Source organism: Strongylocentrotus purpuratus, unplaced genomic scaffold (genome assembly GCF_000002235.5).
Source record: "Strongylocentrotus purpuratus isolate Spur 01 unplaced genomic scaffold, Spur_5.0 spur5_scaffold_16, whole genome shotgun sequence".
In the NCBI taxonomy this organism is placed as follows: Eukaryota; Metazoa; Echinodermata; class Echinoidea; order Camarodonta; family Strongylocentrotidae; genus Strongylocentrotus; species Strongylocentrotus purpuratus.
The window spans coordinates 25,809,946-25,826,591 of NW_022145601.1; the positions used below are offsets into that span (position 1 = coordinate 25,809,946).

Sequence of the window (16,646 nt, forward strand, 5' to 3'; positions counted from 1 at the left end):
TATAATTACCTCGTTGGCGCATGTACTTTAATATCAATGGTCGCAATGGTGTTTTGTTACATCGGCATTTATTTGCATGTTCGAAACCACGTGCAAAAAGTTAGAAACAGTATGCGTCAGAGCGTGCGTGTTGACGTCCAAGGAGATCCCACCAGGAGTATCCGGACAAGAGAAAGGAAAGTCGACCGGCGTCAGCTGGACGAACAAATCACAAAGAATCTATTCGTTGTTGTCTTATTTTTCTTTGTATGCATCGCGCCTACTACGGTGACCTTTTTCACGTTTATTGATCCGCCAATATTTATAGTTTTCTACGTCATCATGTCACTGAACTACTGCGTGAACCCAATCATCTACGCGTGGCGGCACCCAGTGTTTCGGAAGGTGTTCCGCTGCATGATAGCACGTCGACTAGAAGACATCAAAGAGCCTTCTCAATGGATTCGAAAGATTCTGACCCCTACTGCATAGGTTGTACAACACGTGCTCCTGGTAACAATTTACACCTGGTTGAAGAGGGGCAAATGTTGAGTAATGTCTTGCCAAGGACGTTAGTGCCGGGTTGGGATCTGAACACTCAAACGTTGGATTGAAAGTCAAACGAATGAACCATTGTACCATCGACACCTCAACCGCTAATACGTTTCATCTTTTAAAGTTAGTGTTGTATTGAAGATTGAATATATGTTGTATTTTCAACCATAACCATAGTCTTTCCACATGACTTCCCTCTCCTTTTCTCTCACTCTGTCTCTCTGTCTCTGTTTCTCTCTCTCTTTCTCTTTCTCTCCCTCTTATCTTTATATTATATATATATATATATATATATATATATATATAACTATGGATTGCACATACGGAAGACATGTGATAAAAATCAATATTTTGGAGACAGTAGCAAAATGGTACCATAAAGTTAAAACAAGCATACAAACTTTCGTTTTTATTTCGCAGAAAAGATCTTCAAACCAGAGTCTTTCAATTACTTAATTACTTTTTACCCTCAAAGACACACTTTTTCGGTAAAAGATATACCGTCGTAATTTATGTCTCCTTTACGTTTCATTACTATCTGAGCAACAAAAGGGAGACATTTTGTCTTTCTCATACTATTGGGAGACATGTCTCCTAATGATAGTGATACTGAGCATGCACACATATATGTATATATATATATAAATGTAACATAATTAAAATGTATGTTTTGCTTTATAGATTTTTGAACATACTATTAGTCTTCATACAAGCCTAAAGGGTTATAAGGATTGCACATAGGCTTAGTCTATATTAAATTACTATTATCGTTATAATTATAATAACTATTATCATTATTATCATTTCTATTAACATTGTTATAAATTCTTGTTTATTAACACGAAAATGTCTCCTTCATGTGGGTGTCTCCTATAAGTAGGTATAATAACACCAAAATGTCTCCCAAATGTCAGATCTATAGAAATATTATCATCATCATTATTATTATTGTTATTTGATTTAATTCCACAAACTGGAAACTTCCTGGGTCTTTGAAGACATGCATTACTTCTAGGAAACACCCACTCAATGGAGACATATTTGTGTCTCCTTGAAGTACAAGTTTATCGATTATTTTGTCTATGTTATTATTAATGTTTTTTTTATCATTTTTTTCTTGTGTGGAGGTATATTCGCACATGTCCTTTGTTTTTGTTAATACTCGATATGACATGCAGTGGCGGATCCAGGGCGCAACAGGTGCGCAACAGTTTTTACCATCTTCATCCCATTATCATAATTATAACTATCCTCTTTATAAATCATAATATCATTATCAATGTCATATGAATGGATTTGTATACTATAAGAAAAATATGAAAAGGAAAAAGAATCTTGCATGTGAAGACACCATATGCTAACTTTCAAAAAGGAACCCGAACGCGACCCGACCGTTTAGCACAAGCCAAACAAAACGAACCAGACACAACGAATCTCACAGACATGTGTATATGGACACAAACTCAATCAAAATATGCATTCACATCTTCAACTGGTCATCCACAAAAGGTCACATTCAAAAGCAAAAACAAAACGCGGGAACTATTTAGTTATTTTATTAGCAAGGAATTTATTACAAAGGTAAACCATGGATTAATTGAGCAAGTCTAAAATCAAGCAATAAAAATTGGGCACATGCTCAAAATTATAAATAAGCATGAAGTAGAATACATATATTATATAAATGGGAGAGATCTCAATGCAAAATATTAAATTAATAGTCACATTGAATATTAAAGAAACAATTTAAATTGCACAGACAATACAAGAAAATATTTCAGTGTATCACATCATCAGGCAAGAAAATAAAGAAATGGCAAGAAAGAGACAGAAAATTGGAAATAGGGAAAGGGAGGGAGGAAGGGGAGAGAGACAGAACAAAGTAGTGTGGTGGTGGTTTTGGTAGTAAACCTCCTTGGTAGTGGTAGTAGTAGTAGTAGTAGTGGTAGTAGTAGTAGCAGCAGTAGCAGTAGTAGTAGTAGTACAGTGGAACCTCGTTATAACGATATCGGATATAACAAAATCCTCTTATAACGAGGTAATTTTGCTGGTCCCAGCTCTTTATATTTCTTTGGTTTTTTACACTGATATAATGAGAAACCTGATATAACATTAGGTAATTTTCATGGTCCCAAGGACCTCGTTATAAAGAGGTTCCAATGTAGTAGTAGTAGTAGTAGTAGTAGTAGTAGTAGTAGTAGTAGCAGTAGTAGCAGCAGTGGCAGCAGCAGTAGTAGTACTGTAGTACTACTAGTAGTAGTTGTAGTAATACAAGACTAGTAGTAGTAGTAGTAGTAGTAGTAGTAGTAGTAGAAGTAGTAGTAGTAGTAGCAGTAGTAGTTTTATATTTCTAAAATATTTATAAAACTAATAATGCTTAACCTTGAAATTCTACATATAATTGGAACATACATACTCTACCCAACCATGACTAACTTGACATGAACCAATGAATAACCACTCGTGCATGAACGAAAACAGAGCTTCTCAAAAAAGGTGTAAAATTAAGATGTGGTCAAAACTTTGCCTGTATCTTTTGAATCTAGTAAAGGAAGTCATCTCATTTTTGGTCTGGGTCCTCACAAATGAAAGCAAAAGAAAGAACATACATGTGGAGATCTTCGGTTCTGAAATTAATCCCGATGTAGTCATTTTCATATTTCGATGTCTATTCTGGGATGAATAGGGACAGTGCCCAATGTTATGCAACACTACAACCTAGTGGGTCAGAATGTAATCGTTATACTTTTCCTACATTTCTCATGAATAAAAACATTAACACATGTAATTATTATAGCACTAAATGAGCAAATTAGCATTATTTACTCTTGTCACAAAGAACACTGATGTAGCCAAATATGTACACCATATAAAAGGCAATGCTGTAAAATATTCCAATAACAGGAATAACAATAACAAAAGTTCAACTAGATGCAAACGTGCAATCCATATATATGCAAGATTAGATAGTAAAATGACATCTAAGTGTCTTTGTAATATCTGTGCTTGTGGAATCAAGTTGATGCTCTTCAAAAACACTTCGAAAAGGGATTGTGCTCAAACTGACATCATTATCAAGTACTATAAATACCCTTTGTCTAATAATATGTAGTTCACTCTAATAAACTTGAATTGAACTTGAAGTTTGACTGCATAACTACACTTCACTGTACAGTGTGCAACCAATCATTTCTAATGTCCAAACCTTCATCATGCACTGAAAGCAGTATTCATCATTACATCATTAATTAGATACATGTCATCTTCATTTGATCCTGAATTAAATTTAAAGGTAATACAAAGTTTTGGTATGGGGTCATGAATTTTGTTCAAATGTACATATTGGAAGCATATATACGATCCAACAAAACACAATGATCGTTGTCGCTGTTGTAATCGAGTCTAAAGTGATGAAATTGTAGATAATAAACTCTTTATGTTGTATAGCGCCCTCTCCGGATTGATATTACTTTAGCTTTAAAGCAATGTTTCTTGACTATTCTTTTGGAAACCTAATATCAGAACTGCATATTCCGAGATTTTCATGGTCGCAGCTACCGTTATATGACCGTAGGCGCTATTTGAAATTTATCGGGAGCACCGATAAATTTCATATTAGAATATCTCGAAATCCAAAGCGTTTTAGAGCCCAATTTATTCAGAGGCGGTTTTTCGTACACAAGGTTTTACAATGATAATGAAAATTTAAACGTTATTCTCTGACCCTAGTGAAATATTCCCAAAACTTTGTATTACCTTTAATATTCATTTAACTTGCATACATCCAGGTTACAAAATGTCCACTATATAACCATTTAGCACTTTCTTTAATACATACACTAAGTCAATGGCAGGGAAAACCGAAATAAACTAACTTCATTCAGGCTCATTAATCATCATTACACCAATGTTTCAACTGACCTCTTTGCCCACCATATTAGACTTTCATCAATTCAGCTCTATCACAAATTAGAGCAAGTTACAGGTTGCGCATGTGCAGATAAAGGACCAGGCTTGACACTGAAACAAAACGAGGATGAGTCCTTGTGCAAGCTCTTTCATGAATATTCATTTAGAAGCCACATACCTACTGGAATATACAGGTGAAGGTACATGTATTGTGCCAAAAAAGGCAACAAAAGATGTTAATCAGACCATATGATCTGACCCAACTAATATTATTAGTTTAGGAAGCTCCTCTCTCTGTCATCAAAGTTTTTCTTTGCTTTATTCCTTTCGTTCATCACCTTATTTCTTACCGCCTGCCATTCCATGGTGATTTGATGTCTTTGCAGGAAAGTGGTGCAGGCCTTCCTCCCTGGGTATGAAATAAGAACAATACATTCTAAATCCTTTGTCATCATCGATACTATCTTATACCCCATTCACAGTGGTTTTGAAATTTGTAGCGGCGTTGTAGCGGAGCGGCGACACCGCCATAACACCGCTACAAATGCATTCACAGTAGAAAAGTTATCCCGCTGCAGCAGCGGGATAAATATCATGTACCCATTCACGCTGCAGCGGGTGATTTTTATTACCTCCGTAACAAACACGTGTATGCATGGCTCATGACCCGCGAGTGACCCCGATATGACCGGAAATACTTGCTTGAAATTGCGCGGTAAACATGTCAAGTTGCTTTTTGTATCCTCGATCATATTACTTTTTAAAAAACTAGCATTTGTATTGCTTCCAGTCAGAATATTTTAATTTTTTGAAGTGTGAAATATTTTTATTTGGATAATTATAATACCTACATAATAATAAAATCAATTTGAATCCACTGGTTACTTTATTTCTATTTCACTTTATGTTCCCCATTGCTGTAGAAAAGAGGTCAGTGATAGGTAAGTAAACAAATCACACGTGTTTGTCGCGGTGTTATAGCGGAGAGCCTTCACACTGAGTAAACACCGCGACAGCAGCGGGACTGTCCCGCTGCTGTAGCTAGGCGTCCCTAGCGATAGTTTGTGTCGGCGTTATCGCTAGGCGGTGTTATCCCGCGATAGTTTATAACGGGTCCGAGCCTTCACACTGAAGACAACACCGCGACAGCAGCGGGACAGTCCCGCTGCTGTCGCGGTGTTTGAGGCCACTGTGAATGGGGTATTAGGTTATTAAATAGGAACTAGTCGACTGGTATGCCTCTGCCCTCTCACGCACTGCATTATATTGAACAAATTTGCATATTTGCACTATCAACTCATATGAAATTTCAATACTTATTATTAATTTGACTAAGCTATCTTTCAGAGTACATGAAAAGCCAATTAATGTCAATTAAGTGCACTTTCTCCATAAATGCTGGAAACTGAAGAAAAAAAGTAGAACTCCTGGAAAAAAAGTTGCATATGTGCATAATCAAATAGGAATAACAATAAATTTGACTATGCATTTTTGTAAAACAAATAATCCATGTATACACACATGCCACACATTGATATATGGCCGAGGTCCGAGATGGGGGTGGGGAAATCAAATGAGTCCTGAGTTACTTGTCATGTCCTACATGACCGTCTCACCAAGTTTAATGACATCAATCAAGTCATACTCAAATTATCGCGTAAACGAAGAACATCTGATGGATGGGGGAATAACCCCCTCCCCCCCCCCCCCCCCAGCTATTGCAGTGTCACTCAAAATCAAATTTATTAATTGCCAAGTCCTACTCAAAGTTTGATGATATTCCATCAAGTCATACTTGAGTTATCACGTAATTGTTCAAAACTGAAGGAGTAGTTCGCGACGCAAGATCCCCCCCCCCTTTGTTTGTCATAATATGCCATTACCATGGCAATGCACTTTCTGCCACTGTCATCAACTTCTGCCAACACGCTGATTCCTATATACTTCGTTTGGCAGGGGTATAATAATGACTAGACCTTGAAACTAGTAAATGGAAGCTACCAAAACTGAAAGCTGGGGATCCCTGGAACTTAGTTTCTTGGAACACAATATTCTGATTTTTATATAAATTATATGCACACTTCTAATACATGCTATACCAGTTTCCTGCCCTTTAAAATGACAACAAAATTACAACTTTTCTCAACCCTTTGCCTAAAGATGCACTTAAACATAAACACAAAGAAGCTTACCTGGTAATGGTTCCCCTTGTTTGATTGCTGCAGAGAAATACTGCTTGCACTGCTTGCTTCCCTGCTTTGACCAGCGGTTGTACCTTCGGGCTGTAATGACATAACATATAAGCCTTATATACTTCTACGCTTCAGACATGTTTCACAGTTTGTCACATGTTGTGCCTACATCTATGAAAGATGTTTGAAAAGAAGAAAAATACTTTAAAACGCACAACACTCCGGTTGCAGCTTGCATGACTACCCTCCCCTGAATTTGCTTTATCTCATGAAACATAACCACAGCATCGGGACACCTACATGTACCAATTTATTTATGGGCAAAAGATACTGTAATTTAAACAGGGTGATTAATGTTTTGCAAACCTCAAATCCCCATCTCATATGATGTGGCAAAAATAAAATAAAAAATACTCAAAAAGAGCCCAGTAGACTAGATGCTCACCTGAATTTCGCAACCTCCCCATAGTGCCCCAAGGGGGAAAAAAAAGTTTGTAAATTTGCTCAGGGGCCTATAGTGTGTCTGCTCATCAACACCCCAAGGCAAACATTTGTGCCAAATTTCACTAGAATTGTTCAAAAACTGAGGAAGTAGTTCACGACACAAGATTCGACCGACCGCGCGACCGCCCAACCGACTGCACGCTGATTCCAGTATACCCCCTTCAAACAAAACGGATGGCAAAATCTCACTTGAGCATTCTGCTCACATGGGCTAAAAAATATGGAATAAATCAATCAACAAGCTGTATGCATGCGCACAGGTAGTTAGAGCCCATGTGTCCCTCCAACTTTTAAATGTCTAGGCCAAATACACCTTTACCATTACTCTCGCAGTTGCTAGATTCAAATTGTATCCATATCACACAATCTTTCAGTATTTACAAAGGTTGCTGGGAAAACTTCTCATTATGGTCAGCTATAAACTTTTCCCATACAGTGTTGCGTTCCTGAGCAGATCCAATTAGTTTTACACCAATATTTGTCATATAAATGCATGAATCTACTACTTTTTTTTTTCTTCATGAATCTCCATTGTATCATATGCTGAAACCTTTATGAACTGATTCATTCTACAAGAACCAAGTTTTGAACTCATGCCTATGATTCTCAACAATACAATACAACTATGAATTCAGCACATGTGATAGTTGAACTGCAGAGTTAATGGGAACAACTCCCTGTTTAATATCAAAGCAACAATGTGCAAAAAAAAAAACACTTCGCTTTCATATTACCTGAAGACCTATCCCCAGAGGTCAATGTTGCAGTAGAGCAGCCATCCTTTGAGGTCGCTGGTGTAGTTGAGCTGCCATCCTCAGAGGTCACTGTTAGAGTTGAGTTGCCATGCTCAGAGTTCACCCGTGCTGTAGAGCAGCCATCCTTTGAGGTCGCTGGTGTAGTTGAGCTGCCATCCTCAGAGGTCACCGTTAGAGTTGAGTCGTCATGTTTAGAGTTCACCCGTGCTGTAGAGCAGCCATCCTTTGAGGTCGCTGGTGCACTTGAGCAGCCATCGTCATCAGACGCTTCAGATTCTTTGCGTGCCCTCATTCCTATGGGAAGGGAAAGACATATAAAATGCGAACATCAATAATTTGCATACACGATATAACAACAGTCAATATAAGAGAGAGAGAGCATAAACAAATTAACAAATTTGTAATAGTGCAATCAAACAAATACAAAATAAATATATACCAAACACAAAGAGTTTATGAAATAAATAAATAGTAAATATCACTTGATGAACATTTTTGTTTTCTGCGTTAGGTTTGCTTCAGATTTGGGAATATGAAATGGTGCAAGTTTTTTCCATCAATATTTTGCAATTGTTTTCATATAAATGTACAATTGGGTGTATCATTTACTGGTTGTTTTGTTGCTCGATGTTATTATCCTATATGCTATCCCAATTCAAAATTATATCAGCTCTTATTTTATTACTACTGCCTCGCTGTTATAAATCTGAACTCGAGATAATCATAAATTTGCTGTACATATAATATGGTACATTGAACCAATGCAAAATTTGTATAAATGTTTACCTACCTCCTATATCTATATGATGGAGATGACTCCCTACTCGGGTGATTTCTTGGATGGCAAGTGGGGTCTGGTAGATTGTTTGATTGATTGTAGAGGAGTGTCCCATATGCCGGTAAAATAGTTCCAAGTCAGCATCAGGCAAGTCGAGGGATGCGTAAATTGTAGACACTCTGTGCCTGTTCTTGGTGGCATTCACCGTAACGTTGGACGAAAGGCTGATGTTGTCTGAGACATTCTTTAGAGCATGCCACCCTCCAACATGGTCATGAGACATTTGAGTACAAGCGAATATGTACTTATTATCAGGTCTTATTCCTGCTGTATGCCGGATTTCCTGATCACATAGAAGTTGCACAGGTTTCACAGTGTCTCTTGGGAACAGGACTGGAACCAAGCGATTAGTGCCCTTCCCAGTCTGGTAGCATATCTTGAGCTGAGATAAAAGTTCCTGATGGGCTGGATTTTTAACTTCATGAATCTTGTCTTTCTGCATCCATACACCCTCTTCTGCATCTCTCCATTCTTCGGTTGTAAGCCTGCTGGGTTCTCCACCACGCCTTGCATTCCACAATGTCAATCGCGAGCAAGTCAGATCTCGTAACTCTACAAATGTGTGAGAATCCCAAACCAGGAACTCATCAGAGATGATTTCTGTGACTTTCTTTTGAGTGTATGTCTTCAATGCTTCAATGTCAGCCTCAAGCGGGAGCTCTGCAGGCTTCCTCAAACGCACTTGGCGATTCTTTTGGATTTCGTAGTGTGCATCCCCAAAAATCAAATTCTGGTTCAAGTCAAGAATCTCTACGAACTTGTCAATCTCAGATGCATCTTCATCTAGCCTGGATACAAGAAAACTAGCTTTAGTGATTTTGCTAGCTTTTTTCAGCACAAAGTACAAGCAGAGTTTCAGTCCTGGCTTTAGTTTGCCTTCAGTTTCATCATAAGTGAGCGTCTGGATTGCCTCTGTCAAAGATTCGAAGTGCTCTCTACTGAACATGTCTCCAGCATGTCCCATTGTGAGATCTGCAGTCCCATGAACCTCGTGTTTCTTCTTAAACTCAGTGTATAAGGTGGCAAGTCTTCTCATATCAGCCATAACTGATTTTCTTACTTCAAGTTTCTTGTCTTTTTTGGATCTGTGTTTAGTCCACAGTCGATGTCCAACATTAACTATCACTTTGTCCGTTCTACACGTATTCCCAACGTCATCATTCTGGAATCTACTAAGTATGTCAGTGACAAAGTCTGGGTGTTTTTGATACACTGGATCTTTCCCTTCCATGAGGTTTACTGGTACTCCTTCAGATGGAGTGCATATATCACCTTGGCAAACTTTCCTGTGATGCCAGAAGAAATGTGAGCTGTAAAAGCCCTTGCAGTTACTGCACATTTTAAGGTTGTCATCATTCCCTGATTTTGGTAACTTTTCTCTTTCATAAATGGGGTTGTCATCTTTCATACGTTCTCTATTTACTTGGTATATGCCTTCCTTCCTGAACTTTGAGAACACCTTGTCTCTCTCCCGCTTTGGCAGCTGCATGGCAGATTTCACCTGCTCCTTATCCTTATGTACCAAACAAATGTGTCTCGAGAGCTTTTCACCACAAGCTTTGTTGCAGAAAGGGCATGGCCTTGATGGCTTCTTGTACCTTGTTTTCTTGTCCTCGTGTTTGTGTGTCGTTTCCATATTATCATTGGTTTTCTGATGTGGCAATTCTGGCCCTGAAAATGATCCTGGAAGGCACTGTTTATAAATCTTTGTAGGTTTTTCATCTGGTGTAGATATAACAGAAGATGGTCTCTTGCGCACTTGAACATTTCTTGGATGAATCTCAAGAGTTGCCTCATCATCACTGCTGTATTCCTCGTTGCTACCCTCCTCTGGTCGATATGTTGGATCAAGGTCAGATTCATCACTGTCAAAATGATTTTGGAGTTCACTTGATGATTTAGATAGGTTAGGGTAGATGAACCTTCTTGGGCGTGTGTACTGCTCTTCCTCATCTGAGGAACAACTTGATGGAGATACACAGTTTTGTGGATGCTCAGATTGTTCTAATCCTTTGAACTCTCCTTCGACTGGTTGGTGTCCTTGTGTCTCTCCTTGTTGGAGTCCTGGAGTCCCTCTTTCTTGTTGGTGGACCTGTGTCTCTCCTTCTTGTTGGTGGAAATGTATGTCTCCTCCTTGTTGGTGTCCTATAGTCCCTCTTTCTTGTTCGTGTCCTTGTGTCTGTCCTTCTTGCTGATTAATCTGCATCTCTCCTTCTTGTTGGTGTCCTAGAGTCCCTCTTTCTTGTTGTGTCTCCCTGTGCTGGTGGATTTGTGTTCCTCTTTCTTGTTGATGCCCTAGAGTCCCTATCTCTTGTTGGTTGACTTGTGTCTCTCTTTCATGTTGGTGGCCCTCTGTCTCTCCTTCTTGCTGGTGGACATGTGTATCTCCTCCTTGTTGGTGGACATGTGTCTCTCCTTGTTGGTGGACATGTGTATCTCCTCCTTGTTGGTGTCCTAGAGTCTCTCTTTCTTGTTGATGGACTTGTGTCTCCCCTTGTTGGTGGATTTGTGTTCCTCTTTCTTGTTGGTGGTCCTCTGTCACTCCTTTTTGGTGGACTTGTGTCTCTCCTTGTTGATGGATTTGTGTTCCTCTTTCTTGTTGGTGGTCCTCTGTCACTCCTTTTTGGTGGACATGTGTATCTCCTCCTTGTTGGTGTCCTAGAGTCTCTCCTTCTTGTTGGTGGACCTGTGTCTTTCCTCGTTGGTATATATGTATGTCTTCTCCTTGTTGGTGTCCTAGAGTCCTTCTTTCTTGTTCATGTCCTTGTGTCTGTCCTTCTTGCTGGTGGCCCTCTGTCTCTCCTTCTTGTTGGTGGACCTCCATCTCTCCTTCTTGTTGGTGTCCTAGAATCTCTCTTTCATGTAGGTGGCCCTCTGTCTCTCCTTCTTGTTGGTGGACCTCCATCTCTCCTTCTTGTTGGTGTCCTAGAGTCTCTCTTTCATGTAGGTGGCCCTCTGTCTCTCCTTCTTGTTGGTGGACCTCCATCTCTCCTTCTTGTTGGTGTCCTAGAGTCTCTCTTTCATGTAGGTGGCCCTCTGTCTCTCCTTCTTGTTGGTGGACCTCCATCTCTCCTTCTTGTTGGTGTCCTAGAGTTTCTCTTTCATGTAGGTGGCCCTCTGTCTCTCCTTCTTGTTGGTGGACCTCCATCTCTCCTCCTTGTTGGTGTCCTAGAGTCTCTCTTTCATGTAGGTGGCCCTCTGTCTCTCCTTCTTGTTGGTGGACCTCCATCTCTCCTTCTTGTTGGTGTCCTAGAGTCTCTCTTTCATGTAGGTGGCCCTCTGTCTCTCCTTCTTGTTGGTGGACCTCCATCTCTCCTTCTTGTTGGTGTCCTAGAGTCTCTCTTTCATGTAGGTGGCCCTCTGTCTCTCCTTCTTGTTGGTGGACCTCCATCTCTCCTTCTTGTTGGTGTCCTAGAGTCTCTCTTTCATGTAGGTGGCCCTCTGTCTCTCCTTCTTGTTGGTGGACCTCCATCTCTCCTTCTTGTTGGTGTCCTAGAGTTTCTCTTTCATGTAGGTGGCCCTCTGTCTCTCCTTCTTGCTGGTGACCTCCATCTCTCCTCCTTGTTGGTGTCCTAGAGTCTCTCTTTCATGTAGGTGGCCCTCTGTCTCTCCTTCTTGTTGGTGGACCTCCATCTCTCCTTCTTGTTGGTGTCCTAGAGTCTCTCTTTCATGTAGGTGGCCCTCTGTCTCTCCTTCTTGTTGGTGGACCTCCATCTCTCCTTCTTGTTGGTGTCCTAGAGTCTCTCTTTCATGTAGGTGGCCCTCTGTCTCTCCTTCTTGTTGGTGGACCTCCATCTCTCCTTCTTGTTGGTGTCCTAGAGTCTCTCTTTCTGTAGGTGGCCCTCTGTCTCTCCTTCTTGTTGGTGGACATGTGTCTCTCCTTGTTGGTGGACATGTATGTCTTCTCCTTGTTGGTGCCCTAGAGTCCCTCTTTCTTGTTCATGTCCTTGTGTCTGTCCTTCTTGCTGGTGAACCTGCATCTCTCCTTCTTGTTGTTGTCCTAGAGTCCCTCTTTCCTGTTGGTGGACTTGTGTCTCTCCTTCTTCTTCTTCCCTTTGAACTTGTCCTCTGAAATGCTGAGGGGAAAAATAATTAGAAATTAGATGAATAAAGCCAAATAATGAGTAGAAACTTGTCCAAAATGTAATCAGTTTAGCTATATCACATGGGGCAATTTTTAGTATTATGGGTAATGTACAGAGGTAAAGAATTGAATCTCACATACATGACTTGTATTGCTTTGTCTATCATGGGTTACAAGCAAAAACATGAAAAGGTAAAATTTGACTTTTATCACATCTGATAATAATCTTGTAATTTCCATCATACTCTAAATTTATCAAAATTAATTTTACCTTTTTCTTCCACGGCAGTTCTCGAACTCCATAATTGTACAGAACTTCGGTCCCTTTAGATATGTTCTTTGTAGCAATTATCCACATGTGTGGATGTGACTTCATATCTAGTATCTTCATTCGGGCGTTCTCCTCCCTCCCTTGTCCATGATTCACGAGGCGGCCGAGTCTATCCCCAAAAGCACACTCATCAGTTGCATCAAGACTGTATTCCAAAGAAAAGTGTACAATATTGTATGTCATTCAACTAGATGGATGTTCGACTGCGCGCAGTCGAAAATGATGCCTCCACTATTGCGCGATTTACATATTAAGCCCAATTACATAACGTGATCACAAGCTCTTATTGCATATATAATGAGCCCTGTGACCTTTGACCTCATAACCCAAAAATCGAATTAGTTCATCATTGGCCCCTTAAGGTACATACATGGGCCAAGTTTGGTGAGAATCCGTCAATCGGTTCTTGAGATAACACGACCACAAGCTATTTATTGCCCTATGACCTTTGACCGCATGACCCCCAAATCCAGCTTTAGTGAGGATGGGATGAACCATCCAAAAGTAATATGTAGATTTAACATCTTATGTACAAATTTAACATTTTGTACACAAAGTCTGAGTGACCTTTGACCACACTAAAATGTATAGGCCTCCCTAGCTAATGCATCTACCATTCAAATTTGGTAATGATAGGACGAACCATCCAAAAGTAATAGGTAGTACACATACGGATGGACAGTGCCCGTTTCATAATCTCCTAATAGGAATAAAACGTGCAAACTTACCAGTAGCTTTGTCCTTGATGCTTAAAAAAAAAACGAAAACCAGATGATTCCTCCTCCTCACGTTGGTTGCCTTCTTGGGCAGATATAAGTTGGCCTGGGTACTCCAACAAAAACTCCCCTTTTGAGATGTCTCTTTGTGCCACTATCCCTCTTCCTGTAAGAAAAATTACAGTAAGACATCATTACACCAACATTATGGTACCTCTAAACAACGATAGTTGATTGTTGACGTCACAGCTGAAAGTCATCTTCAACAAAATATTGATTTGCAATTTATTTCGTGCAATTTACTTTCAGGCGCACATCTAGACATTGTCCCTATATACTCTATATGTAGTAAATAAGGATGTCCAGCTCAACTCAATTTGTTTTGTTTCTCACTGTTTTCATTTTGGACACCCTCCAAGAGTTGGGTTTGCAGGTTCTGTACATTGTAGAGTTTGAGGAAGTAAGGATTACAAAAAGTATCCAGGAAGTGTGTCTGATTTTCTTATGCCAGATTCACTATTCTATTTCTTTTATGTTGAGATGGAAATGGCAGGAATTTATATGTTTCCAAAAATCACAGTGCCAATTTGATCAGTACAATTAATTTTGTCAGAATATCTTGACAATGTGTACTCGGACAGACGGTGTGAGTTGCCATTGACACCAATATATGTTATTCGATCATACCGGTGTTTACACAATGCCATGTTCCAAACAGTAAAAAAATGATGTATGTAAATATGCCTGGTCAATCTTCGGGATAAAATTGGCGGCGCACAACATGCCATCGAACAGCGCCTTCTAGAACACCAGGTATACATGTACATCCCTTTATGTTATCGTGGTAAGAAGAAATATGGACGGACAGACGGATAACCTAAAAACAGAATGCCTCCGGCACCACTTCATGTCGGAGGCATAAAACAAAAGAACTTGAGTTGAAATGAATGTGCAAAATATGCAAATTATGTTGTTAAGTTATGTTTCTGCTGTGACATCAATCAAATATTGTTGGACAGTATACGACCTAAACTTGTAGCAGCCCCATGAAACTTAATTATGAATTAAAAAATGATGTTGCTTACCTTTGTTCTCAAACAGCTTGACAATGAAGTGAGGAGGGTCCTTTTCTTTCTCTGTGTATTGTGCTGCTACCTCAAGGGGGTTGGGTTTTCCAACACCACAATGTCTTCTTCTGGTCAGCATGTCTAAAAGGGTTAGAGAAAAATAGAAAATGAAGACAAGGCCTATATAAACCAAGAATTATAACAGCATTTAATAGGAAAAACTACAGATGGTATTCATCAAATTTAGTAGGGTTACACCGCTATGGAAGAAGGGATTACATTCCAGTAAGGGAAGTATCAAGTTCCAAAAAGGGGTCCATTATCTATTTTAGTGTATGTCACCATCACCACAAGTGGCCTAATTGGGAATGATGAAATTGGGGGATTGACAATAACTATTTGGCCGCTAGAGGGCGTTAAATTAAATGAATTAAATGCTTGTTTCTGATTGGTTGACGTGCGCTGTTGGCTCAGCGGGTCCAGCTTCAGGTTGTGCTACCTACTTCCGGTCTTTTACGCCGAAATCCTACAGAATTCAATTTTTGCCGGCTAATTTGATCATTTCATCCGCAACGGAACCCCATACTCACAAAAACACTTATTTAAACTGATTTAAATCAATGTTTAAATCACTTTTCGATAGCGTTTTAGAACCGTTCGTTATAATGACGCATCATGATTTTGGCTGATTTCAATAGGAAAGCTATTCACTCGTGCCTGTCCTGGAAGTAGGCAGCACAACCAAAGTAATATAGCGCCGCTATCGGAGAATATCTTACAGCTCTTGTCGATCTCTCGAATTGGTCTTGGATACAAAATTTTGAATACCCAGTGAAACTTACCAGTGACTCTTTCCTTGATCTTGATGCTTGAAAAAAAAAGCCCTAGCCCTGCAACCGCGACTCCTCACATCGCTCGTCTTCTTGGGCAAGTAGTTGCTGCAGGAAAATAAAAACATGTACATATTTTTCATATTGTGTCAGAAAAATTGTGTTAAAAAAGACTGTTTGACCCTACAATGTAGATACACGCACCCGCTATCTCTTGCGATAGCGGTGCACCTACAAAGCTTCCTCTAGAACTTAATTTCCCTGTCTTATTTTTGTTTCTCAATGGAATTGTCATAGATCCAGTCTTGCATGGTCTACAATCCAATGAAAAAATCAGGAAAATTATTTTGACAACCCAAAAAGCATGCAAAGTTTCTGCAGATATACTGCATGTTCATCGTTGGGTGTTTCGCGAGCAGTTCAACGCAGAACCCTATGCCAACAACACAAATAAACAGAAATTTGTTTTGTTATAGAGGTCTAGGGTAAATCGTTGTAATCAGCATTTTTTGACATATGGTTCTATATTCGCTGTCGAAGTTGGAATGCGCAGTGCGTGGCCACGCACGCGCACAGTACACATTCGCATATAATCCAACAGCACTTGATTGCCCTGCGTTAAGCATTTGTTTGAGCGGTTGCTATCGAAATGTACAAGCCGGGACCGGGGTCGTTACATAGGCTTCGACAGTGAATAGGAATTAAGCTTCATGCTTTGTACATGTAGGTGCAAGCAATAGCGGGTGCGTGTATCTAGGTTGACCCACAACAATGCAAAACAAAAAAGTTTGACCTTGCAATGATTCCAATGTCAAAATTACCGCTAAGACCAGAAAGATGCACAAGATATTATATTAAATATCGAAGCAAGACTGATCATATCAAT

The 16,646-nt window shown here is 39.6% G+C and overlaps 1 protein-coding gene across 1 annotated transcript; it reads right to left on the reverse strand.

The window, feature by feature from the left end:
• Positions 1–4,031: 4,031 nt before the first annotated feature.
• LOC105437506 lies at positions 4,032–11,616 on the reverse strand. The gene is made up of 4 exons (XM_030987143.1): positions 8,685–11,616; positions 7,874–8,188; positions 6,636–6,725; positions 4,032–4,852 (listed from the first exon to the last, which is right to left on the reverse strand). Exons 1-4 carry the CDS (start codon positions 11,554–11,556, stop codon positions 4,716–4,718), a joined length of 3,414 nt encoding a protein of 1,137 aa, XP_030843003.1. The 5' UTR covers positions 11,557–11,616; the 3' UTR covers positions 4,032–4,715.
• Between the last annotated feature and the right edge of the window lie 5,030 nt (positions 11,617–16,646).

Coding starts and splice junctions, on each gene's coding strand:
- LOC105437506 (XM_030987143.1), bottom strand. CDS start 11,556: ATGGAGGTCCACCAACAAGAAGGAGAGACAGAGGGCCACCAGCAAGAA. Junction 8,189..8,684: donor CCATCATATAGATATAGGAG/GTAGGTAAACAT, acceptor CCCTTCCCATAG/GAATGAGGGCACGCAAAGAA. Junction 4,853..6,635: donor ACAAGGGGAACCATTACCAG/GTAAGCTTCTTT, acceptor TTTCATACCCAG/GGAGGAAGGCCTGCACCACT.